Source organism: Zonotrichia albicollis, chromosome 12 (genome assembly GCF_047830755.1).
Source record: "Zonotrichia albicollis isolate bZonAlb1 chromosome 12, bZonAlb1.hap1, whole genome shotgun sequence".
Taxonomy (NCBI): Eukaryota; Metazoa; Chordata; class Aves; order Passeriformes; family Passerellidae; genus Zonotrichia; species Zonotrichia albicollis.
The window spans coordinates 18,417,328-18,445,269 of NC_133830.1; the positions used below are offsets into that span (position 1 = coordinate 18,417,328).

General features: G+C 40.2%; 1 protein-coding gene across 3 annotated transcripts in view; it reads right to left on the minus strand.

Annotated features, from left to right (window-relative positions):
- VGLL4 (vestigial like family member 4) overlaps positions 1 to 27,942 on the minus strand; it is a 105,150-nt gene that overhangs the window by 54,023 nt on the left and 23,185 nt on the right. Inside the window, exon 1 of one of the 3 annotated variants that reach the window (XM_074550132.1) lies at positions 6,940 to 7,541. The exons of the other annotated variants lie outside the window; for them this stretch is intronic. Within the exon in view, the coding sequence (XP_074406233.1) occupies positions 6,940 to 7,021 (82 nt within the window). The 5' untranslated portion in view covers positions 7,022 to 7,541. Of the gene's footprint in view, positions 1 to 6,939; positions 7,542 to 27,942 lie in introns of those variants that run through there. 3 annotated transcript variants of the gene reach the window in all.

Consider the following 27,942-nt stretch of genomic DNA (forward strand, 5'->3'; position numbering starts at 1 on the left):
AATGAAAATGTGCAAAGGAGCTGGGAGATGAACACCAGGGGCAATGTGGAAGTGCACAGGGAGCCTGCTGGCACTGCTGCTGTCTGTCCTGCCCCTCAGCCCTCCCAGGACACAGCAGTGCTCCCTGAGCTCACTCACCCACTTCAGGAAGGCTGAGAATGAAAATATGTAAAGGAGCTGGGAGATGAACCCCATGGGCAATGTGGAGGTGCAGAGGGAGGCTGCTGGCACTGCCCATGTGCTCCCAGCCCTTCCAGGACACACAGCAGTGCTCCCTGAGCCCCAGGGGCAATGTGGACATGCACAGGGAGCCTGCTGGCACTGCCCATGTGCCCCAGCCCTGGCAGGACACACAGCAGTGCTCCCTGAGCCCCAGGGCAATGTGGAGGTGCAGAAGGAGCCTCCTGGCACTGCTGCTGTCTGTCCTGCCCCTCAGCTCTCCCAGGACACACAGCAGGGCTCCCTGAGCTCCAGGGCAATGTGGAAGTGCAGAAGGAGGCTGCTGGCACTGCCCATGTGCCCCAGCCCTGGCAGGACACACAGCAGTGCTCCCTGAGCCCCAGGGCAATGTGGAGGTGCAGAGGGAGCCTGCTGGCACTGCTGCTGTCTGTCCTGCCCCTCAGGCCCACAGCCCAGCTCTCCCCAAGGCAGGGACAAACAAAGCCCCTGTGTCTGAGCTGCAGAGCAATTCGCAGGGGATGATGCAGGCTGCAGGGAAAGCTGGCTGCCTGTAAAGAAGGGATTCAAGCCCAAAGCCCTCCAGTTCTCCAAGGCTGAGGAAACATAAAGCCATTCTTGTAAACACTTCTCCAGGAACTTGTGCTCAGCACTACCTCACACCATTATCAGGGAGAAATGATAGGCCGTGTCCTGCTGGATTATTGTTAGTGTAAACAACTTTGCTAAATTGCTTGGCACCGTGTGTGCATGCAGCATGTTCAAACTCTGCAGCCTATTCAGCCAAAATCAAATATAAAGGCCCATCTGTATTAAAGCTCAAGAAGAAATTAATAGAAGACTATTTTCATGCAAAGCAGATATTTAAAAAAGGCAAAGCCAATACATATGGATGAACTTTTTCATTCATAATTTTAGATGCCACACAATGAAGGCTGTTGTTGAAGCTTTATTTTTTCTCTAACAGCTCTCCATACAATGCAGGGCATTGTTCAAGCTCTGGAGCAATTTAAGCTTTTTCAATGTCTCCTAAAATCCCTGGATTTATATCCAAAGAGAGCTGGCACTGTAACAAATTTGACTTGTGAGTAACAAGTTACAGCCTTTAAGCAAATTGCTCATTAACACAGACTTCAACTTACTGCTACAAACCTCACTACCTTTTATCTCAGGAAAAAAAATATGCTGCCTATCTTATCTACAGCAAGCTGTGGGATAACACTCTATTATATTTGGGTTTTTAATTTCCTTGTTTGAGTTCTCAGTACAAATGCTGAACTAGCACCCAGGGTGAGAACAACAGAACTCCAGGGGAAAAGAAAAAAAAAAGTTCAAGTATGACCTAAATCTATCCTGCCTTTGATGGAGGAGGAAAATAAACTGAATTTTGATGTCAGTCCTGAAGAGGATATTCCCAACTTCATGCTAGGAGGAAATGAGCAAGAAAAGCCCAACTGTGAAGCTGGGGCTCTTTGTTTTTTCCCTGAAGATGAAAGAGATTGAAAATGCAAAACCCACAGAATGTTCTATAAAAGGGGGAGCTGTTCTGTAGGTGCATCTGAATTTCCATGGCTTTGAACAGAAATTTTACACTGTGTTACAAATAAGAACACCTAATTTGCCATGAAGGAGATTCTTATCCAATTCTTAGCAGAAGAATAGTGCTTAAGTCATTTTACATCTTTAGAAACTAACCCAAACTTTGCAGTTAATAGGAGAAACTGAAGGTAGAGAAAGAGAAAAATGCAAGGTCAGCAGAGAGAGCTGATGGAAACTCTTTTTTAGAACTTAAGAAAACATGTTGCATTTCATGAAGAAGGAAATGAAGTTAGCAGGATCTGAAGCAAAGACCTGAAGTGCCTTTTGGGGCAGGCACAGACATTTTCAGGATGCTCTGAGTGCCCTGAGAGGACACCCAGCTCTGCAAGCCAAGGAATGCTCCAGCCTCACAGGAAGTCAGTAATAATTATGTAATATGCCACTAACTAATGAAAGCTGTCCTGCAACCCAAAAGGGGTGTTTTGCTAAAATCTGGATCCAATTTTCTTCATAAAAAAAAAAAAAAAATCCCAGTCTCCTGGACTATCCAGAGAACTCTGCATAACCATAAGTAACATGCCTGGGGGATTTCTTAGCATCTTATTGCATTTCTTTCTACCTTTCCCAGCACAGCAGTTGCAGCAATAACCCAGGGAGAGAGAGAGAGAGGAAGGAAGGCAGAAATGTGCCTTGCAAGCCAGCACCATCTGTGACAAACACCAGAAGGAAAGGGATCTGCCTGGAGACTGCTCCTGCTCATGCATATTCCGTGGGAAAGCGGGAGAAGGGCCCCGGAGTCAGGAGCAGCATCACCTGCGCTCTGCTCTGTGTAACTCTGAGCACTCCATCACCTCAGCAGCGGCTCTTGTTATCAACAAAACTCAGTTAATATTTTTTTTTTTTTTGTGAGAAAGAGTTAAAGGGACGCAGCCAGGTCTCTGTCTCTGCCAGGGTTCTTAGTGTTTTGTCATGGTAATACCGGGTCGTTGAGGCTTATCTCCTCTTTTGTGTTAGTAAAGGCCTGGCTGGGTGCGGTGATGGCCCTTCCCTGAGGCAGCGCGCTCTTCCAACATAGGGAAGACACCTGAGAGGGTGGGGGGGGTTATGCAAAGTGACTCCAAAGACCAGAATGCTTTGTGGGACCACGACTCGAAACCCACAGAGAAAACCCCAAAAACAACGAGCCAAATAAGAATTGAGAGACTGAAGTGGTGTCTGGACATGAGGAGCCGATGGCTGAGCCTGCGGAGATGTGGAGCCCCTCTCGCCCTGAGCAGAGAGTCGTCCCAACGCCGGGACCAGGCAGCTGAGACACTGAGAGAAGTGACATCTGACGGGGACATCACGCCCTAGAGGCTCACACGAGGACCGGATCCCCCGGCTCTGCCCCTGGTGGACAGAGCTGCCATATCCTCCTCCTCTGAGTCATCCTGGGAGACGCGACGGGGACTGCAGCCCTGCCGAGCCGCCCCATCCTGAGCTGATCACTTTTAATAAAGGCATGAAAAAGGAGAAGAAGTCTCCTGGCCCTGTTTATTTCAGCTCTGAAGGAACACGGAGCTGCGGTTCAGCGAGATTCCAGCCCAGAACGAGGTGCAGATGTCCCTGGATGGATGGGGAGTGCCGGCCTGCCTCAGGGTGCTGCCCCTCAGCCAGGGCTGCCACAGCTTCCCCCGGCCCCGAGCTCGTCAGGAACAGAACAATCCTCTGAAAGCGCCGCTCACTAAACTGCCCATTGTTGGGAACTGGCAGCAAATGCTGGGGAGAAGAGTATCAGATGTATTCACGTCCAGATGCCAAGGCAACAAATCCCAAATTATTGCTTCTTTGCACCAAAACTATTACAATAAATTGCTTGAAACGATTGATCATCACTAATATAACTGTCCTTTTCCAAGCATTCCCATTTGAATGATGTAAAAATTTTCTTCCAAATGTCTTTTTTATGCAATTTGTTAAAAGAAACCCCACCTCATTAACATTCATTTTTCTCTCCAAAAGCATCAGTTGGATTTGAGATGACCATGAGGCATCATTGGGGCTCAAAGGTAGTAATGAGATTAAGAAAACCCTCCAAAGGACACAAATAATCAGCGTTAAACAAACAACCTTGAGGAAAGGAAATGGCTTTATGCTGTGCTTCAGAGTTATGGATCCCTTTTCTAAAACTTCCCTCATTTCTGGTTATAATCCTTTTCCTGGCTGCTTTAATTGCATGAGGGTGCAGAAATTTCCAAGAGGCTACAAAGGCACCTTTAGAGATTATTTAGAAACCTCCTGCTCAAAAGCTCAGGCAGGGTGGGATGCTCAGGTGGGATTTGAGTATCTCCAAAGGTGGAGACTCCACAGCCTCTCTGGACAACCTGTGCCTCACCAAGCTCACAACAAAAACTAAAAGAAATCAACTCATGTTTGAGAAAACAGCCAAGCTCAGGTGAGGTTTCACCTGCAGCACAGCCTCACTTTTGGACAGCTAAAGGGAGAACTTCCAGCCCAGCCCCAGCAAAAGAACAATTTGCTGCCCACAAGGCAGATCCCATCTGTGTTATCACCATTTCTTCTCTTCTCACAAAATCAGAGATGTTGAATGAACGAAACAGCACCAATTTCCAAACTCAGAGGTGTTGAATGAACTTTGCAGCCCAATATTTCCATGCTGGGAGCTCCGTGGCTGGAGTGTGAGCACGGATGGCACAATTTAGGAGCAGGGTGAGATGAAGGCACAGCTGAGGTTCCTGGGAGGTTCCTGCCCCTCTCAGGGCTGGCATTAACTCAGCAGCCTGCAGCTCATAGATAAAAATTGTTATCTGGGACTCTGGCTGGGCAAGAAAAAGCAGGAATCCTCTCGGGATGCAAATCACACTCCTGTGCTCCATGCTGAACTGAAGGGCTGCCAATGCACACGCTGCAGGAACTTTTCCTGTTTCTTGGGTATCAACACATCTCTGATGCACAGGCCATTGCAAATCCAGCAGTTCCAGTGCCAGAGGAGTAAAATCACCAGTAAACTGCATAAAACACGCTGGCATAGCTCACCAGCATAGAAATCATCCCAAAAACCAAAACCAAATGTTTCCAGAGAGACTCCAAAGGAACAAGGAACCCATCTATTTCCTGTGGCCTATGGGCCCATCACTCTTCCCTCTGAAATTTCAAACCTATTTTTATCTTATCCTGCATCTTCAGAAGCACTTTTCAGGAAGGCATCAATTTATAAGTAGCTCAAGTGTGGCCTTCAGTAAATCCTAATTAACTGAGTGTGAGAGGGCGTTTTGTTGTCAATGCGGTTCCTACTGCAACAGCGTCCCTGGAAAGATAAATCCATCACTGCTGACACAACTCCCTTCTAAAATAAATCCCATGGCAGAGGCCAGGAGGATCTGTAGGCATCTCTGAAACACCCTTTGAGTTCAGAGCAGATGTTGCCAGTGTTTACACTTTTTAAACCGTAGGGGTATAAACACCTCGCTATAAACACCACTGAAGTTTTGCTTTTCTTCTCTTCATTTTGTGCGTGTTTATTTTAGTGTTAAAAATGTTAACTTCCAGGAGGAGGAAAATAGCAACAGATGTTTAACCTAAACAAAAATTGCTCCAGTGGAGTGTATTCCTTAAGCTCTTTTGAACTATTAAAGCTAGGATCTGGTTAAATAACAATTACTGGAGAAGGGGGTGGGGAATAAAAAGGGGACTGGAAAGAATATTCCATAAATATTAGGCCTAATTACAATGAATTGAACTAATGAGCCAAAACTACAGAGCAACAAGGCTTAGTGAACAGAGCTCTCAGAAAGATGTATTGTGTAAATAAAACTTTGCATAAAATTTCATGGTCTTCATCAGAAGTTACCAATGGCTTCCAAAGAAAACACTAATTACTGCAGAGACCAGTGAACAAGTTAAAGGATCCTGAAATGAAAAAGTTAAAGGATCCTGAAAGCTTTTTTTTTTTTTTTAAAGAGTTTTCTTGCTCTAACAAAGAAAGCATGGCATAAGAAAGAAGTTGGGAATTCAACTTCATGGAACTTCAGCTCTGTATTTTTCAGCTCAATCTTCTGTAAAAGAGCTTAATCCGAATGAATATATACATATTTGTCCAGGAAAGAAAAAGCAGGAAAAAAAGGAGAAACAAAGACATTAAAAGTACAACAGGGAGCCCCTCCACTTCCTGAAGGGAAGAAAAGTGGCCATGCTGGTTTAGGGATAGACGGGACTGTAATTTCCAAAGTGAGATTCAGCTGCCTGCTTCTGGCCTGCCCTTTTTCTGAGCAGAGATATCCCCTTGGCCTGTGTACTCTCCTCATTGTTTCTTCCCTGACAACCCCAGCAAGTTTATTTTCTGAACGAACATGGAAAGCTGAATCAGGAGAAAAAAAAAAAAAAAAAAAAAAAAAAAAAAGCAAGCAGCTTTTCGCGGCGCTGGTGTGTGGCTAGAGCAAAAGCAGCGCCGCTGCCAAGCCGAATTAGCTCAGTGGTGCCTTTCTGTGCAGGCACAGCCAAGCCATAGCCGCTCCTCGCAGCCGCACGTACAGAACTCGGCGCACATGAACGGGGCGATCCTGCCCGGGTACCAGCGGGGCTCTGAGGGGAGACCGGGGGAGGGCAGCGAGCCCCGGCCCCGCCGGACACAGCGGGCCCGGGGCTACGGGGCCACGGGGGACACCCGGCCACGGGGGACACGCCGGACACGCGGGGACACGCCGGGCAATGGCCACAACCCCGCGGGGACACGGCGGAGACACGCCGGACATTCGGCCCCGGCCGGGCCCACGCGTGTCCGGCCGCGGCCCAGCCCCGCGGCGCCAGGACGGACCAACAAACCCCAAACCCCAGACCGACAAACCCCCGCCTTTAGCGCCACCAGGGAGAGGGAAAGGAAAGTTGGCGCTGAAAACGCGGATTGTGGGGGAAAAAATAATGTAAAAAAGAACAGGAAAAAATCACAAAGAAAGAAAGAAATCCCTGCCCTGTAACAAAGCTCTGACAACAGCCCGCGGGGCGTCCCGCACCGGCGGTGTCCAAAAACATCCCCGCTGACAAACAACAGCGAGCACGGCTCGGACAAGGATCCATCTCTGGAAGGGATCCATCCCTGGAAAGGATCCGTCCCTGGAAAGGATCCACCTCTGGAAGGGATCCATCCCTCCCCGTGCGAGGGATCGAGGGATCCGTCCCCTCCCCGTGAGAAGGCACCATTGATTTCCCGCGGCCAGGCGCTGTTACCTTCGTAGCACAGGATGCCGATATTGTTGTTCATCTTGTCCAAGTACTGGTAGTTCAACAGGTCCATCCTCATAAACAGCATTTATCGGGCTGGCGGAGACGAGCGGCTCCGGGAGGGGGAGGCAGACGGTGCCGAGGCGCTCCCGGCTTCCAAAGCCCAGCAGAGGCCCAGCCTGGAGCGGGTCGGGAAGGGGGAGCGGGCTCCGACAGCCCGGGGAACGCGCTGCGGGCCGGGGGCAGCGAGCGAGCAGCGCGGGGGCTTCTTCCAAGTTTTTTAAAAAAATAATAATAATTAGAAATAAGAGCGTAAAAGCAAAGCGGAGGCGGCGGGGCAGGGCAGGCAGGGAGGAGGGCGCAGCCTGCTGCGAGCGCCGGCGCTGACAGCGGCAGTGGCCGGCACTGCCCGCCGGGCCCCGCTCCGAGCCCGCTGCCCTCAGAGCCCGGCCCGCCCCGCGCAGGCGCTGCCGGCCGGCCGCGGGTGCTTTGTGCTCGGCAGGGCCCGGCGGGGAGCGGGGGAAGGAGGGAGGGAGGGCAGGGCCGCGTCAGAGCCGCTCGCACAGGAAACAGCGGCGGCAGCAGGAGGAGGAGGCGGCGGCGAGGGGAGGAAGCGGCGCTGAGGGGCCTCCTCCGGGCACGGGCGGGTGCTGAGGCTGCTGTTGGAAACCAAGGCTGCCTCTGTGCGCTCCCCGGCGCGGCCTCAGCGCCTCACAGCGAGCAGCAATGTGCTGCTACAGCAACAGCAGCCATGGAATCACGGCCTGGCATGGCAGGAATGACACATGGAATCACAGGAATGAGACAGACAAAATAAAAGGCGTGAGGCAATGGCCATTGCCCCGCGTGTATAGTTTATATATAAATAGTTTTAAAAGGTTTCTCTCTCTCTCCATATAAACAGGCATCGCACACATTGCTACAGTTCCATCAGGGCACCGCCAGATCGGATTTTTTAAGGGCTATTAGTGGTTAAACATTCCGGGATCTGGAACTTCAGCAGCTGCCGAAGCTCCGGCTGAGGTGACAGAGGCGGTGGAGGCTGATGCTGCTGAAGCTCTCCCATTTGGGGATGTGCTGCCCTTCTACAGCTCTCTCATTTGGGGATGTGCTGCCCTTCTGCAGCTCTCCCATCCTGGGATCTGTGCTGCCCTTCTGCAGCTCTCCCATTTGGGGATGTGCTGCCCTTCTACAGCTCTCTCATTTGGGGATGTGCTGCCCTTCTGCAGCTCTCCCATTTGGGGATGTGCTGCCCTTCTGCAGCCCAGAGCTCTCAGACAGATGTGTGCCACTCATCCTGACATGGCACAACAAACATCTGGGCAGGTGGCAGCGTGTGCCAACCTGATGGGCATCAGTTCGCATTTCCTGTGGCTCATCAGCACCTGAAGTCTTGGATTGATACAAAAAGAGAAATAAAAAAAGCTAATGAAATCCTAATTTTCCCTCTGCCCTCTCCAGCTTGGAGCACAGCTCATCCCTGCCCATCTAGGATGGGGAATCTTCATGGTGCACACCAGTAAAAAACTTCAATTTCCAATCTGAGAACTTTTCCCCTCAGGAAGGGGATGACAAGATGACAAGAACTTCTCCCCTCAGGAAGGGGAAGGGGTGACAAGACAGAAGCAACTCACAGAGTGACACTTTGTGATGGCATTTTGAGAGTCACTGCCTGAATGCTCTAGGTATTTTGGTAAGAACAGGTAGCTTAAATTTACTGCTGGTGTCTGCTGAATATTCTAAGGAAGATTGCCTAGGATATAAAAAAAGTATCTCCCCACTCCAGATACACAGTGCTGAGGTAACAGTACATTTCTTGAATAAAAAGTTGCAGTTGTTCTGCAAAAGTTGCAACCACACAGACCAAAGCAGCCCATGCTATTTTCTAGAAAGAGCAACGTCTTTAATAAAGGGTGATTTTTAAGCAAGACATGAGAAGGTTTGCATATTGGGCATACTCAGAGATATTCTACACCAATCCCTCAAATTAAAACAGCCATCTAATAAAGCCAGCAAGAGAAATCTGAGCCCTCTAAGATATAAACAACAATAAAAACCCACACCTACAACATTAAAAAAAGAGAGGCCCGTTCCTTCAGCATGAAATGCAAGTTCCTCACCAATTTTAGGGACAATATTTTGATTTGTACAGTTTATAACATAGAGTGCATCCTTGAATTCACAGGAATGCAACACATTTATTGGGTGCTTGGGAAGGACAAGAAGATAAATATTGGATTTTTTCACTTTAAAATACTTCAATTTTTGTGGGAGGTGCAGGTGATGAGGAAGAAAACACCATTTAAACTCCTTCAGAGCAGTGTTCTACGAGACAGGGGTGCACATGGGCATTACAATTCCCAGTCTAATTTAAATTTTCCATATTCAAAGTTACAGATTTCTTCAAGCTGTTTGGAAAAGAGTGGTTGGGTGCTGTCCAGAAACCACTGACTACTCAGGAGTGCTGTCCAGACACTAATAAAGGAGTTAATTCCTCTTTATTAGACCAGCAGTCAATGGTGTGCAGCTTTTTAGGCAATAATGATCCTTGTTAGGTGAATGGCTTTCAGCATTTCAGTACAAACTCTGATTAAACTTGTCAAATGTTGCATAACGAGCATGCTTCACAATAAATAATAATAATAAAGCGTACCAAAATACCAAGAGCTTTTTGAACTTCTAAATTAAAATATCTTCTAAATTATAATATCTTCTAAATTAAAATGTCTTCTAAATTAAAATATCTATGCTGCAACAAGGCAATGCCTAGTGAAAGAGTGGGGGGGAATTATCAATGTACACATATCCCTTACATTGCATTTTAAACCTCAAATCCATTCTTAGGAAAACTTTCTTTGACAGAAAATTGTATCAGCTCAACAAAGCCAAGTCCAGCAGACATTAACCTCAAATGCTGACAGGGTCACTGTAAAGTACTTGGTTCCTGTCAGCAAATCCTCAATTCACATTGCTGCTCATCACTCTGAGAGACCTTGCACTGAACTGAAACCAATAATCAGTGAATCAGGGGCTGGTAAAAAAGGCTGTTTTTCATCAGTTCCTGATAGCCGCAAACACAAAGCCGAGCTGAGGCATCTCTGCCTCTCCCTCTGCAGAATTTCCTCTGGGATTGCACCTTCCCTGCTCCTGCAGTGAATCCCAGCCCTGGGATCTGCTGGGAACACGCTGAACTTTAATTTAACACAACAGCAGCCTCTAGAGGTAACGGGAAAGGCTCGGGTGGGATTGACGTGGGATTTATTCTGGTTATCCCTCAGAGCAGGGCAGAGCCTTCATCTCTCAGGGATCTGCCTCACTTCTACTCAGAAAGCAAACCCAGGCTGCACACAGCAACCTCAGAACACACAAAAAGCAAAGCAAGGAAAGCAAAAAGAGCAGGGGAATCACCACTGTAAATCACCACTTAATATAAAAGTAAATTCTTGCAACTCTGTATTATTCACCTGGATTTCTATAGGGAAAACTCTTAATATATCAGGTTTGTGATATCAGATTTGACAGTGAGTTTATACGGGTTTTGGAGCATTTGAACAAGCACTGAGCTGCTTTGGAGCATTACAAACACACAGGGAGCTGCTTTTTTCTGTGCCTTTTCTCTGCCCTCCTCGACCCTCCGCTCTCTCACACGTGCTGCTGCCTCAGGCAGTGCTGAAGAGCCTGAGAAAATCAAATTCCTTCGGTGCCTGCACTCCACAACATCTTCCAGGGGGAAAATGGGCAACACTGGCTGAGAATCCACCCCTCAGATGGGAGACAAGTGAAATTTCTCCATGAAGATCATCAGCAGAGAGCAACTCTTGAAACAGTGACCAGCTCTGCAACTGAGAGAAAAAATAGTCCTTGTAGAGGTGGGACACACTCTGCTGTGTCTGTGTGTTCAGCATAATCCCATTTTTGATTGGAATCTCTATTATTATTATCTCTGAGCTGATAATTATCAGCTGCAGCTCCTCATGTCAGACAGGCACCTACTGGAGCCTCAATGCACACTGAGGAGGAGGAGGAGGAATAAAGCAAGAACAGTTAAAAACAGGTTTTACCCTTTTTCTTACCCTAAGAAAAGAGCAAATTGGAGTTGGGGGTTGCTAGGTGGCGATGAAGGAAAAGGCTTTTCCTTTTCCACACACTCCACAGCAGTGGATGGGAAAAGCAGCTCTCAACATCCCTGTTCTTATATTTGTCAGAGTGCATTGCACAGCAAAAATGCAAAACAGAAATTCCCCTTGAAGCAGGATGGGGTGTTTGCTTTGAAATGCATTCAGGTGTGCTGAGGAAATACAGTTAGAATGGACTGAACACACAGCAAGGCCAGAAATGGATGACAAGGAAAATGACATTTCAAGTTCCCTGCAAGCAGCAATTTCCCAGCTGTGCCTCTGAGATCCACAAACACAACTCTTCCCTCAGTGACTCACAAAATACACCACAAAAATATCTTTACACGCTCCTTACAAAGCATTAAGCACTCAGTGAACAGACAATACCAAAACACGCATCATTCCCATGTGCATTCTTCCACTTTTTTTTCCTTAATCACAAAGTCGCATTGCAAATAGATTTTAATCACACCCAACTACCTGTTCCCTTAAAATAAACCAGTGATTTAAAATAAATAATTTTAAATCAGTAATTTTAAATCAGTAATAAAAATAAAGAAGGCCCCATCAGGTAGGGCATCTCTGAGCCCAAGCTGGTGCCTTCCTGTTTGACCTGTCCCCTGGTTAAAGGTTTCCACCACGTGCCAGACATTACAGAACACAAAAATTGCTTTTTGAATTATCCCTGGAGCTTCTCCAGCCTGAAATAGGAAACTTACACCCAATATTGTAACAAAAGGATTTGTGTATCTCATCATTCTTGTCATAACCTAAACTTGAAAATGTTGCTTAAAAACCCCAAACACAGCATTTTCTAGTGAGGAAACCTGTTACTGAGTGTCACAAAGTGCTGGGTAACTCACACTGGAATCCCCAGAGAACAAAATGCCAGGAAAACACAAAATACAGAGATGCCTGAGAGTGTCTGGAGTTGCAAGCACTTGTAGGAAGAGGTGGGAATGGCTTGTCTGGACTGGCAGATGGACGTTTTAAATTTCTTTTTTATAATTTTTTTAATGCCTTGCTGTACTGTAGTTCTTATTCTGTACTTCATTTCTTATTCTGTACTTCATTTCTTATTCTGTACTACTCACTTCTTTAAAGACACACAGATTTCACCACGATCTCACCGTGGTGGAAAATAAAAACTTCAGCTCACTTGTTTGTAAATATGGAGTGATTTAGGATCCAGCTATTTCATACCAGATCAGAAAATTCCAAGGTGTTTATAAACTCCAAAAGGTTTTGGTGAATGAAAACCTGCCCTGAGCAGCAGGAATCATTTGCCTCCCACCCCAAACTAAACACACCTGCTGTGCTTCCACTGCATTTTCCAGGTGGGAATTTGGGCCAGGAAAGGCAGAATCCAAGGCAGGGCACACACTGAGCTCCCCTTGTAGGGTTTTTTTGGCAAAAAACCACATTTATTTCTGTGTGAATATATAAAACAGGCACAAAGATCCTGGGTGAGGTGTCTGGTTTATCAGGAATATTTTCCTTTTCTCACTGGTATCTTGCAGCTCTCAATTTGCTGCTGTTTTTCTCTTTTTGTTCACTTAGGCTGGGCTGAGAACACTTCAAAAATACAGCTAAAGCACACAACAGATAAATCTAGTTTATCTGGGTGGGAAAATTGTTATGTGCTAATTAAAAACTTGATAATCTTTTTCTGTTATTTTGCATACTAATTTAAATTTCTGAAGGGTTGATGATAATCACAAACATAATTCAACTTGAACTACAAAGAGTCTCCAGATGCAAACAGTGGAGTGCAAAACTTGCCATGCCCTGACATTGTGTGAGCAGGGCAAAAAAATTACTTTATACTCTTCAATTAGGAGAAATGAGAGGATTAAAAAAATAAAATTAAAAAAAAAAAGAGATTACTAAAGAAAAAAAGCCAATTTTAAGTCATCCTGATGCTCAGGCATCTAAACCACTTTTAACTTAGGAAAATGAGGAGCCAGACTGTGTTTAGAGGTTAGATTTCAAAATTACCAAGTGTATCCCTGAGCTTTGGCAAGAAGCAAATCCAGTTTCCAAAAGCCACTAATTGCAGGGTTTAGAAATAAAGCAGAGAGCTCGAAGATTGCTCAAGTCTTTGAAAACATTTCCCCTTATAGCTCGCTTGGCAAGACATGAAATACACTTTTTTATATAAATACATAAATATATATATATATATATAAAAGTGTATGGCCTAATTGAGCTTGGGTATTAACATGTGTAAATCTGTGCAGCTGACCTTGCTTGCACACAGACTGAACATTCCAATAATTATAATCACCTGAAAAATGAGATAAAACCAGGATTCCCAATGCTGTCCCATGCACTAAAATCAATCACAACTTTTCTTAAAGAATGACATAATTTTGGCTTCTACACATCACAGCAATTACTTATCCTGAATTTTAAGATTAAAATATTAAATAAGTAGCTATTGCAAAACCCAATTGTGTAACTTGCAACTTATTCAATTAAATTAAAGTGAAATTTCATTCAAGCTCTAAGGCTATTCTTTTCCAAATGAGGGGCTTGTTCTCTATTATTTCAAAAGTATTTGGCCTTAATAAGATTTTTTACCACACCTAAAAAAATAAAATAAACAACCAAACAAACAAAAAACCCAAAAAAAAAAAAACAAGCCCAACCTTAAACACATTCTCACTTATTCCAAATTTTAGTGCTCACAAAAACTCAAAAGCTTTGCTCAGGATGCTGAGGGGTGTCCTCTGGATTATTGGAAGAAAAAAGAACAAAGAAAACAAGAAAAAGAACAATGCCCTTGCATTATTTAAAGTATTAATATAAGAAGAGCATGTTTTAGTATATAAATACATAATATTGCATATTATTTATTCACACACATGGATGTAGGACACAAGTGGAATGTTATAAACGGTCCTAATCCCACTAAATCCTGCAGAAGATGCCTGTGCTGTCCAGAAGTACAAATTAAGGGCTCAGAAATAGAGAATTAATAGGGAAAACCTCACAGAAGCAGTGCCAAAAGCCCTCCCTGTTCCAAAGCATGCCCTTCCAACATTGCTGCTCCCCAGGCAGGACCAGCCTGGCACTGAATGGAACTGAAATCCTTTTTCCAATGGATCAAAGTCACCATTTCCAATTCCACAGGTACATTTTCCTTCCAGAAATGTAACCCAGAGAATGCTGAAAATTCCTCACCAAAATTATTTTTCAGTGGGATCAACACTAGCTTTTTTATTGGGCTTCTGCTGTTTTCATTTCAAAAAGAAATAGGTGGTGAGTTGGGCTAATTACGTAAATCAAATTATTGCCAAAAATTCTGGGCTTGTTGCTGGCAGAAGTTGGAGGAGTTGAAGTGCCATGAAAATGATTGTTGGGGCTGGGCCAGCAGAGTGAAAGGAGGATTCACATCCCTGTGTGAGGCACTGATTTGCTGCAAGGGCGATAAACAGAGACTGCATGCACCAACATGAATTCCAGCAGCGCCAGAGCCTGGCAAAGCACTGAGCCTCACCAGGAAAGGCTGCAGGTTTATAACCTGAATATTGAGTAATATTCAGTACCTAAATACTGAATTTGTGTCAGCCTTGGTAGTGGGGCTGTGACCACCTAAATACTGAATTTGTGTCACCATTGGGAATGGGCTGTGACCACCTAAATACTGAATTTCTGTCAGCTTTGGTAGTGGGGATGTGACCACCTAAATACTGAATTTGTGTCAGCTTTGGTAGTGGGGATGTGACCACCTAAATACTGAATTTGTGTCAGCTTTGGTAGTGGGGATGTGACCACCTAAATACTGAATTTGTGTCAGCCTTGAAAATGGGGCTGTGACCACCTAAATACTGAATTTGTGTCAGCCTTGAAAATGGGGCTGTGACCACCTAAATACTGAATTTGTGTCACCATTGGGAATGGGGCTGTGACCACCTAAATACTGAATTTGTGTCACCATTGGTAGTGGGGCTGTGACCACCTAAACACTGAATTTCTGTCAGCCTTGGCCATGGGGCTGTGACCACCGAAATACTGAATTTGTGTCAGCCTGGGAATGGGGCTGTGACCACCTAAACACTGAATTTGTGTCAGCCTGGGCCATGGGGCTGTGACCACCTAAATACTGAATTTGTGTGAGCCTTGGCCATGGGGCTGTGACCACCTAAATACTGAATTTGTGTCACCATTGGCCATGGGGCTGTGACCACCTAAATACTGAATTTGTCACCATTGGAAATGAGGCTGTGACCACCTAAATACTGAATTTGTGTCAGCCTTGAAAATGGGGCTGTGACCACCTAAATACTGAATTTGTGTCACCACTGGGAATGGGGCTGTGACCACCTAAATACTGAATTTGTGTCAGCCTTGGCCATGGGGCTGTGACCACCTAAATACTGAATTTGTGTCACCATTGGGAATGGGGCTGGGACCACCTAAATATATATATATATAAATAGATAATAGCTATTTTTCTATATATACAATAAACTTTTGCTTTATATATTTACTTATAAAATATATTAGTAAAACATAAAATACATATAAATATATAATATACAATATACAATATATAATAAATACATACACATATAAATAATATAAAAGTATTTATAAATAAAATCTTTTATATATCTATATGTAAAATATATAAATAATATAAATTTTATATTTTTATAAAACATATAAATAGACATTTAAACAAATAGTATTAAAATATAGATATGTTAAAAATATAAATATATAGAACATCTAAGAACATAAAATTATAGCTAAATATATAAAAATATATCATATCACCAATATAAATGATAAATATATACACATATAGAATTAGAAATAAATAATATATAAATATATAATGTCCATAATATATATATATATAAATATAAACTACAGAATAATTTCTATGAAACTATAATAATTATTTAATAAATTAAAACTAATTTGATGAAATTTAATACATTTTATATAATAGTTTCAATTTATTAATAAACTAAATTTAACAAAGAAGCCAAAATCCTGAGCTGGAGACATACTACTCTTTACCCTTACATGTCTTAGGAATCAGTTTTCAGGGCAAATATTGTAATATATGAATTTTAAAATACAGACATGATTATAAGAGTACTGCTCCTTTTTTTCTCCTGGTTCTTTATGTTGCAACTCCGTAATATTGCAAAGTTTTGCAATGCTGGTCCTTTTCTTAAAGGCCCATTTCTCCCATAGGCACCTGAAGATATTGCACACAATTTCTTTTTTTCAGCTTTTGAATCTCACATATTTAATTTTTTAATCATGCAAATTAGGCCTCAAAGTGAATCCACAAGCTCAGAACTGGAAATGAGAGAAAACTTTTGAACTGAACATTTTTGAAGGTCAATCATGAAGCGCCAAAATATTTTGGGTTGGGCAGAACATACCAACTTTTTAAAAGTGCAGATAGTTAAAGGCTGTCAAAATACATTTTCTCATTTGGTGTCTCATCCATCAAATGCACTCAGCCATCCTGAGCTCTTCTGTCTCAGAACAAATTCACTATTTGAGCTTTCCCTGAATTCAGATCCTTGGACACCCACTATACAACAGTGTCCGGTTTATCTCGGCTGTTTGAGGGGCCTGGAAAGGCCCGGGGTGGCCTTGGGGCAGCCCGCGTATCGAAGGACGAGAAGAGGCTTCAGTTCTTCTTTCGGTTTTTATGTTTATTAATTGTTTATCTAAAAGATGTTCTTTCAGCCAAACAGAGCTCTGCTCAGCAGCCAGCCATGGGCACACTGTCTGCCCTCCGGGGCAGCCACGTATCTTTATACCCATTGTTACGTGTACAATATTTATCATTTTTCCCCAATACCATTTATTCTTATAACTCGGTGTACTCTCAGTAATGACCAATCCAAAGGTGCCACCGTGGCCACAGAAGATGGAGGAGAAGAAGAAGAAGAAGAAGGACAGGACACGCCCCAATTCCTCCATCTTACTTCTCTAAACCCCCCTGTACAGAAATCCTAAACCCTGTGTCTCACCCTCTAATTAACCAATCCCTTCACCATTCACCCCGGTGAAACCCTCCTGTCCTCATACAGGTGTCGTCTCCTGTGTGGGATCAAAGTCCAGCCACCAGACACTTCTGGAACATTCCAGGGCTCCCGAGCCCCCCAAGGTGGTCTCGGTGGCCCGGCACCTCAGGACTGAGATCTTGAGATCCGACACAACAGAACAAATTATTCTATTTTTAATTCTATATAAAGACAAGAATTCACCTAAACCAAAGCCAGATCATCAGTATTTTGACTTCTAAAAGGTGAATTTTCTCACATTTCATACAGCTGATAGCTTAGAAATTTTGTGCACACAGAATTTCTGTCTGCAAGGAGCCCTGCACACAGGAACCCATCCGGTTTTCACCCGGGGCAAGGATCCAGCCCTGTGGCAGCTGCAGAAATCAGGCAGGAGAGGAAATTTCCCTGAGGGCACAGAAGCCAGTCAGGTCCTGACTCTCCAAGGACCACACCTTGCTCTCATCCACGCTCAAAATTACAAATAAAACAACTTCTGCTCTGGATGTTCCTTTCAGGCAGAACCTGTCTGACCTGTTAACGCACTGACAATGGATTTTAAACAGCAGCAGCCTTTATTAAAGTGTTATTAAAGGAACCCTGGTGGAACACCCACCTCCTTCCCCAGACTCTGCTCAGGCTGCAGAATTGTTGGAGCCCTAAATACTGAGAATTTTAAACTTTCTGTGCTGCCACTGACCCCCAGGAGAACACTGCACTGACCTGAGGCTGTGGAGAAGCTTCCAGAATGGAATGACAGAGCTGGGATTGTGGGTGTGGAGTTTGGATAGAAGTGTGTGAGATCACAGGGTGGGAAACTCAGAGTTTAAGGGTTTAGAATATAGTAATAGATATAAAACTATCTATTAGTTTTGGGGCAGATGTCGGTCCTTCATCCTCGCCTTCTTCTCCAGGGGATTGGGTGGTTTTGTGTAATTGGATAGGCATGGGTGGTTGGTTATTGGGTTAAAAGTAAAAATAATTGAGGTGTCATTTCTTAATTGGACAGTCTATCCTTAAAAGGCCTTGTGGAGAGAGACACAGCTCCATTTTTTAGTTTGTAAAGTGCTGCAGAACTCAGGGTTTGTGAGACTGTGACATAGATCAGAACTAACAAACATCTGAGCCCCAACAAGAAATTCCATTTCACACATTTAATCCCATCCCTGGCAAAAAATAAGCAAAAACTCCACACAAACTCCTCTCTTTACCTTTATCCATGGGGGATATAAATTCAGATTCTCCCAGGAAGGTTTGATCTCACCAGAAAGTGAAGCATTTACCCCCTGCATGGGACAGAATCAGCCAATTCCTGCCTGTACAACTGCAAGCCCAGCATTACAGCACCCAAAACCTTTTGGGAAAAGCTGGGTGGGTTGCACATCCTGGACATTCTGGGGTCCTTGTGACGCTTCCCACATCTCAGTGAGCACAATCTGCTCCTTAACTTCAGCTAAAAATCCCCCCCAGCCTGACCTGGGGCTCAGGAAGATGTCCTTGCACACTTTCTCTGCTCGATATAAGAATGACGACTCCACATCCACGAAGCTCACAATAATTAGCATTAATTACTGTTGCTGGGAATGAGCCCTGGCAAGGCAGCAGCCCCAGGAAGAAATGTGCAGAGCAGATCAAAGTTCACCTGGCAGAGCCATCAGCAGCAGGATCAGCCACAAAGGGAACCTCACTATCAGATATCCCAGAGACTCTCCCTGTGCACACATCCCTCCTCAGGCAGTGCCAAAGCCACACAAACCAGCTGCCTGCTTGTGGGATCTCAGCACCTCAGGACTGAGGTGCCACCGAGAGCACCCTTGGGGGGCTCGGGAGTCCTGGAATGTTCCAGAAGTGTCTGGTGGCTGGACTTTGATCCTACACAGGAGACGACACCTGTATGAGGATAGGAGGGTTTCACCGGGGTGAATGGTGAAGGGATTGGTTAATTAGAGGGTGAGACACAGGGTTTAGGATTTCTGTACAGGGGGGTTTAGAGAAGTAAGATGGAGGAATTGGGGCGTGTCCTGTCCTTCTTCTTCTTCTTCTTCTCCTCCATCTTCTGTGGTGATGGTGGCACTTTGGGATTGGTCATTACTAAAAGTGCACTGGGCAATAAGAATAAATGGTATTGGGGAAAAATGATAAATATTGTACACGTAACCATGGGTATAAAGACAGGTGACTGTCCGGGGGGTGGGAGTGTGCTCATGGCTGGCTGCTGAGCAGAGCTCTGTCGGGCCAAGAGAAAATCTTTTAGATAAACAATTAATAAACACCGAGACCGAAAGAAGAACTGAAGCCTCTTCTCGTCCTTCGATACGCGGCTGCCCCAAGGCCACCCCGGGCCTTTCCAGGCCCTCCAAACAGCCGAAAACCGGACACCTGCTGATTTTCCTCACCAAACAACCCTCCCAGCTCCACATCCAGCCGTGCTGCAGCACATCTGCACCAGGAAATTCTTGTCACTGATACCTAAGTGGAGATCAGCTGTGGAACAGCGCGCACACATCACCCACGCAAAACTTCTGCGTGAATTTTTTACTTTTATGGAATTTTATGCCACCAAGACAATCCAGCTCTGGTGAGCTGTATCCCATCTCAACATTCCCTCCGTTTTGCCTCTGTGCACACGTGGAACATGAATTTTTAAAACTAAAATGAAATTTCAATCAAGCTCTAAGGCTATTGTTTTCCAACTGAGGGTCTTGTTCTCTATTATTTCAAAAGTATTTGACCTTAATAATATTTTTTACCACAACTAAAAAAAAATAAAAAATAAAAAAAAAACAAATAAGCAAACATGTCAAAAACAAAAACAAGCCCAACCTTCAACATACCCTGTGTACAAGTGGAACATGAATTTTTAAAGTTGAACCCAACCTTCCCAGCCTGGCAGTGTCATTGCTCCCACTGCAGTCACCATTCTCAGATCATTCTTATTTAATGCTAGGTACAACATTGATTTTATACCCCACTTTCTCCTCAGGTTCTCCACAAACTGAGCCCTCAGAGCTCTGTCAGCCTCACAGGAGCTGGCAAAATGTGCTGAAGTTTCTCTGCAGTCAGACCAACTCCAGCCCACAACATTCCAACATCATTTCTGCTGGGCTAATTTAGATTTTATTTTACACTCGCAGACAGTTCAAGCAGCTCAGCCTAAAGCCTGCTCCATTCAGCTTTCCTCTGCTTGCTGGAAAATTGAATTTGTGTCAGGAGTGTCTGTGCAGTGAGACAACCCCAAAGAAACCAATCAGCCACACCAGGATTCAGCAGCTGGAGTGACAGCTGAGCACTGCCAGGGGTTATCAAAGACCCAACAGCTTGCAAAGTTCCAAAGGAAAAAATATGATAAAAATACTATCAAAAATACTATAAAATAAATAATACTAAATTTATTAATATATATTACTAAATTATTATTTAAATACTATACTATATTATATATATACACAACACTATGTATATATACTATATGTATATATATATACTATATATATTACAGTACTATATTCCATATAACATATATATTATACACAACACTATGTATATATACTATATGTATATATATATACTATATATATTACAGTACTATATTCCATATAACATATATATTATACACAACACTATGTATATATACTGTATGTGTATATATATACTATATATATTATAGTACTATATTCCATATAACATATATATATTATATGAACTATAACTATATATTACTCCCTCCTGAATTTTTTTCCCCTTTTCTGTTCTGACTTTAAATTTAATGACACATTCATGGAAAAGTGCCCAGAACCCTCCAAGATTATTTCCCTATTTTTAATATTTTATATAATATATAGTAAACATAGTATAATAATATATATCATACATAATAAATATAATATTGTATTATAGTATATATAGTATGTATATAATATTAATATATGTACTATATATACTATAATACTATATTTGGCATAATATAGAGTAAATATATTACAATATAATATAATATAATATAATATAATATAATATAATATAATATAATATACATTAAAAATATAATGTATAACATATTGATATGTATTAAATATATTAAATATACTATATACTATAATACTGTATATAATATATAATGTACATAGTATTATAGTGTATATATATTATATATAGTATATATATAATGATATTATATATATTAATATATTACATTATATAGAATATAATATATAAAAATATATTAATATACATACTATATATACATATATACACAAATACATATACACACACTATAATCCTGTATTTAACATCAAATTCTCACCTTCACACACTCACATGTCTCCTCTGGTATTTATTATAAAGATTATATATAAAGATTAATCTTGGTCTGATCTGCCTTAACTGCAGTAGGAGCTCTGAAGATTGGGATCAATGAAAATACTTTATATCATTAATCATTTAATTAACCCAATTAATGCTTTATTTTGTTATCTCTAAACTGGTGCTGCTGGGCCAGGAGAACTTCCCAAAGCTGTTCCCTGAATTGGTTCCCAAGGAAAATTGATAATGCACAGCCTGTAACTGATGCCAGCAGCATTTGTCAGCTGTTATTTCATCCCTCAATTTCTGATTTTCTCCCAACATTGCACAGCACAAACTGTTGGCACTGATTTAAATCACAACAGCTCCTTCTCAGAACAGTGAGAAACTCAAACTCAGGCTGAAAAAACAATTAGGGGCTAAAATGTGATTTAGCAGACTTCAAGAAATGCTGGTACAGCTCATAAAAAAACTTCCAAGTTGTCAATTCCTTTCTCCCCAGCCTCCAGCTTAATTCCCTATAGAATTCCCAGTTTCCTTCTCATACATTTACTTCAGAAGCACCTGGATATTAAACCTTATAAAATATCTCTATATCTAAACCCTTATGAATTATGGGCTAAACCAATGATTCAAACCTTGGCTAAGAAACTGTGCTGAAATGTTGGAGCACAGGACAGCCTTGTCCTTCCTGCAGCCCCAATCTCCCCATTTCTCACCTCTTTTTTCACTTTTTTGTGGAATTTGTGGAAAAACACAAATTTTCCACCTTTGTGTTTCCACCTTAGTGTTAGGATTTTCCACCTTTGGAAGAGCAACTCTCAAATTGCAGAGGAACATTTCAGTTAAAGCTGACAACACAAATCTCTAACTGAAACAAAAGCACCTTCCAATTTTTTCTAGCTATTTCAACAAAATGAAAAAGCAATTCTCATTAAAAAATAAATTAACTATCGCTTAAAAGCTTTAAATACATTAAATGTTTTATTACATTAATGATATTTAATTTCTGTGCAATCAAAATAATCTCTGTTACTTCACAAGTGACATGGTGTGGGTTTCCTTACAGCCATACAAGATCAAGGATGCCATTAATTAATGGAATATTTAATTAAATATCTGGCCCATGGAATTTAATGAATTTAATTCCAGCAATAAGCTGCACACTCATTTGCAGCCTCCAGCCCATTACCCACCCACCAGGGCCTTCATAATGGCAGGTAGAGAGAAAATTAAAAATAAGACCTCAGAAAATGCAGAGAGTAAATTAAGAGAGACCTTAAAAAAAAAAAATCCTCATTTACAGCTTCTGTTTCTCAAAGGAAACATCAGTTATTCTACAGAGAAATTATTTATCTTCTCTGTGCTTTAACAATCAAAAGAAGTCACAAAGTAGCATCATTTGCATCAATATTTTCCCTTTAGTTCCATGAACATGCAATTTCAGCCAGTTAAAAAGGAAAATTATGATCCCTTTGCAACTTAATGAAGAACAGGAATCCAAAGAGCAAAGGGAAACAAGGAGTTTGTAAAAATATATTTGGAATCTGTCATGTCAGAAGGAAAAAACTGTTCCGGCCAAACCCAGGGCAGAATCCAGTCTGGGACATAAATAAAAGTTCTTCCACAAAACTCCTCCTTTATTACTTTACACAACCTGCTGTAACCAATAACTGAAATTGTGAGGGGGACACAAGGGCAGGAGTTGGAACAGAGCAGGGCAGGAGGAAAAGCCACAAGAAGTGATAAAAATCCCCATTTTTCTGTTGTCAGCCTTCCTCCCATTCCTAATTAATATTTGAGCATGAGAGAGCAGAAAGTGGCATTAATGGGATTGCACTGGGGTCAGTGGGACGGCTCAGTGCCACTGGGCCCTGTTTCTGAGGGGGAAAAAGAAAAATAAATTCAGGGCAGAGCTGCCAGATGATCAGACAGACACAGGCACGCAAACCTGAACAAGTGGGAACACATCAGAGTGCAGGTAGATAACTATATTCAAGTTTCTGTGACAATTTTTATTTCGTTTTATTCGAGATTTTATTAAAATATCATACTGCAGTTGTCACATGGGTTTGCCAGGTTGCCTCTGCTCTGCCTAAATATCTACTTAGAGATGGATAAATTTAATCTTGGGTCAATCTAATGGGTCAATCTAATGGGTCAATCAAAGGGATCAATCAAAGGGATCAATCTGATGGGTAAACCAAAGATAGGGATCAATCAAAGGGATCAATCTGATGGGTAAATCAAAGGGATCAATCAAAAAGGGATAAATCAGAGGAATAAATCTGATGGATAAATCAAAGGGACCAATCAAAGGGACCACTCTGATGGGTAAATCAAAGGGATCAATCTGATGGGTAAATCAAAGGGATCAATCTGATGGGTAAACCAAAGATAGGGATCAATCAAAGGGATCAATCTGATGGGTAAATCAAAGGAATAAATCTGATGGATAAATCAAAGGGATCAATCAAAGGGATCAGTCTGATGGGTAAATCAGAGGGATCAATCAAAGGGATCAATCTGATGGGTAAATCAAAGGGATCAATCAAAAAGGGATCAATCAAAGGAACAAATCTGATTGATCAACCAAAGGGATCAATCAAAGGGATCAATCTGATGGGTAAATTAAAGGAATCAATCAAAAAGGGATCAATCTGATGGGTAAATCAAAGGGATCAATCTGATAGGTAAATCAAAGGAATAAATCTGATGGATCAACCAAAGGGATCAATCAAAGGGATCAATCACAAAGGGCCTCAATCTGATAGATAAATTAAAGGAATAAATCTGATAGATAAATCAAAGGGATGAATCAAAGGGATCAATCAAAGGGACCAATCAAAGGGACCAATCAAAGGGACCAATCAAAGGGACCAATCTGATGGGTAAATCAAAGGAATAAATCTGATGGATCAACCAAAGGGATCAACCAAAGGGATCAATCAAAAAGGGATCAATCAAAAAGGGATCAATCAAAAAGGGATCAATCAAAAAGGGCCTCAATCTGATGGGTAAATCAATGGGATTGATCAGATGGGTAAAATCAAAGGTACCAAAATGGGGTCAGTATCAAAGGGATCAATATCTTGCTTTTATTTCCCAAACTCTTCTTGATTTTTTATTTTAATTTCCCAATTCTTGCTTTCCACGGAAGAAAATGGTGCAAAGCCCATTATCTTCCTTCATAGTTAAACACCGAAAATTGATTTTTAATGAGCTGTGCACCTATTCTATACAACAATAAAATTCATACTCAACATACTAATAAATTATGAATAATGAAATAAATATGAATAAAATTATTATTCAATGTATGAATAAATTATTGATTGATAATTCAGGACTACTATCAGCCTTGATGTATTTAAAGCTAAGTAACTACTCAAATATACTTCTAAAATTGGAGTTCACTTTGGAATAAAGAATTAATGGGGTAGGTATAAATGTAGCATAAGGTTGTGTCATTATGGTAAGTAGCAGCATTCTGCAATAAATATATTGTGATAAAATATATTCTGAAAAAAGTACTGTGGAAAAAAAATATTCTGAAAAAAAATCCTGAAAAATATTTATATTGAAAAATATATATTCTGAAAAAATATATATTCTGAAAAAAATATATTCTGAAAAAAATACATTCTGAAAAAAATACATTCTGAAAAAAATATATTCTGAAAAAAAATATATTCTGAAAAAATATATATTCTGAAAAAAATATATTTATAATCTGAAAAAATAGACATTCTGGAAAAGTAGATATATACTCTGAAAAAAAAGGTATATGTATTCTGAAAAAAGATATATATACATTCTGAATAATAGATATATTCTGAAAAATATGCAGATATTCTGGAAAAAAATACATATACTCTGAAAATATATATTCTGAAAATATATATCTATTTATATAGCAGTTCCTGCTCCCAGCATGGCTCCAGAAACACCCCAGTGCTTGGGCTAAAATTGTTCCCTTTGAGACAAAAAAATCACACAAAGGGTAATTCCTGCCCAGCTGTTCAGAATTAAATCTCAGAATTGAGAATATATTCAGAATTAAACCTCAGAATTTAGAATATATTCAGAATTTAACCTCAGAATTGAGAATATTAGCAATAAATGTGTGTCTAAAGCACATTTATTCCAGTGCAATTCTCATCACCCAGTACAACACTGTTATAGGGGATGCACAAAAATACCCTTGGAGGGTTCTGGGGCATCTTTCAATGAATGTGTCAATAAACTCAAAGCCAGAACAGAAAAGGGGAAAAAAATTAGAGGAGAGTAAAAAATCACTCTTCAATTTTCTAAATAAGAAGCATTTCTCCCTTTAAGCTGATGGATGGCAGAATTTTCTGCAGTGACGTGGTTTATAGCAGATCTGTAGCCAGAATTCTGCTTTCACAGGGAATGGATTTTTGAGTCAGCAGCTAAATAGGTGTGAGAAATGATTTGTAGAGAATTTTTGAAGTCTGATAAAAATATTATAATATATAATATATTGTAATTATGAGTATATATTCATTTTATTATTTATTTATAGGTATTTATTGCTATTACAATATACTGTACAATATACAATATACTATACAATATTGTATATTGCTATACAATATACTGTAATATTGCTATTACAATTTACTGCTATTACAATATATGTAATTATAACATATTGTAATTAAGAGATAGTTAACTTCTGCTTGTGCTAGCGTGAATTATAATATCTATATTGTCTGACCCTTCACATGACACTAAAAATAGAATAAAAGTTTTAAAATAAATAAACACAAAAGTTTTAATATATTAATTAATTTATTAATTTTATTTATAATTTACTATTTATTAAATTAATAATAAATATAAAAAATTATATATTAATTATTTATTAATAAGTATTTATTACTATTACAATCTACTGTAATTATAATATATTGTAATTAACAGATAGTTAACTTCTGCTTGTGCTAGCATGATTTATAACATCTGTATTGTCTCACCTTTCACATGAGGCTAAAAAGAGAATAAAAGTTTTAAAATAAATAAATAATAAAAGTTTTAATATATTAATTAATTTATTTATTTACAATTTACTGTTTATTAAATAAATAAATAATAAATATAAAAGTTTTTATATATTAATTTTATTATTTATTTATGAATAAGTATGTATTTCTATTACAATATACTGTAATTATAATATATTGTAATAGATAGTTGACTTTTGACTGTGATGGCATGAATTATTACAACTGTATTGTTTCACCCTTCACATGACACTAAAAATAGAATAAAAGTTTTTAAATAAATAAATAATAGTAATAAAGTTTTTATATATTAATTAATTTTATTTATCATTTACTATTTATTTCTTAAATAAATAATAGATAACAAAAGTTTTTATATATTAATTGTATTATTCATTTATTAAAAAGTATTTATTACTATTACAATCTACTGTAATTGTAATATATTGTAATTAAGAAATAGCTAACTTCTGATTGTGATGGCATGAATTATAACATCTGTATTGTCTCACCTTTCACATGAGACTAAGAATAGAATAGAAGCTTTTAAATAAATAAATAATAAAAAGTTTTAAATATTAATTAATTTTATGTATCATTTACTATCTATTTATTAAATAATACATGTAAAAGTTTTTATATATTAATTGCATTATCTATTTATTAAGAAGTATTTATTGCTATTACAACCTACTGTAATTATAATACACTGTAATTAAGAGATAGCTAACTTGTGATTGTGATGGCATGAATTATAACATCTGTATTGTCTCACCCTTCACATGAGCCTAAAAATAGAACAAGTTTTAAAATAAATTAATAATAAATAAATATAAAAGGGTTTTATATTAATTATTAGATAATTTTATTAATATTTATTTATTAATAAATAAGAAATTGAAAATATTTTATAGAGTAATTTTATTACTTATTTATTAATAAGTACTGATTGCTATTACAATATACTGTAAATATAACGTAATTAAGAAATACCTAACTTCTGATTGTGATGGCATGAATTATAACATCTGTATTGTCTCACCCTTCACATGAGCCTAAAAATAGAACAAGTTTTTAAATAAATTAATAATAAATAAATATAAAAGGGTTTTATATTAATTTATTAAATAATTTATTTTTAATAAATAGGAAATTGAAAAGCTTTTATAGAGTAATTTTATTACTTATTAATAAGTACTGATTGCTATTACAATATACTGTAAATATAATGCAATTAAGAAATAGCTAACTTCTGATTGTGATGGCATGAATTATAACATCTGTATTGTCTCACCTTTCACATGAAACTAAAAACAGAATCAGTTTTTAAAACACCTCTCAGTTACCCCATCTCTAAGTCAAAAAACCACCCTACAATCCATCAAGGGAAAAAATAAAAGCAAGTAATTTTGGTGTTTGCTTCTTGGAGAACAAATAAGTTTCTCTTCAGGCTGAAGCAAAGCATTGTTGGGTTTTTTTTTCCTTGTGGAACAGCAGAACAAAAAGCAGAAATCAGAAAAT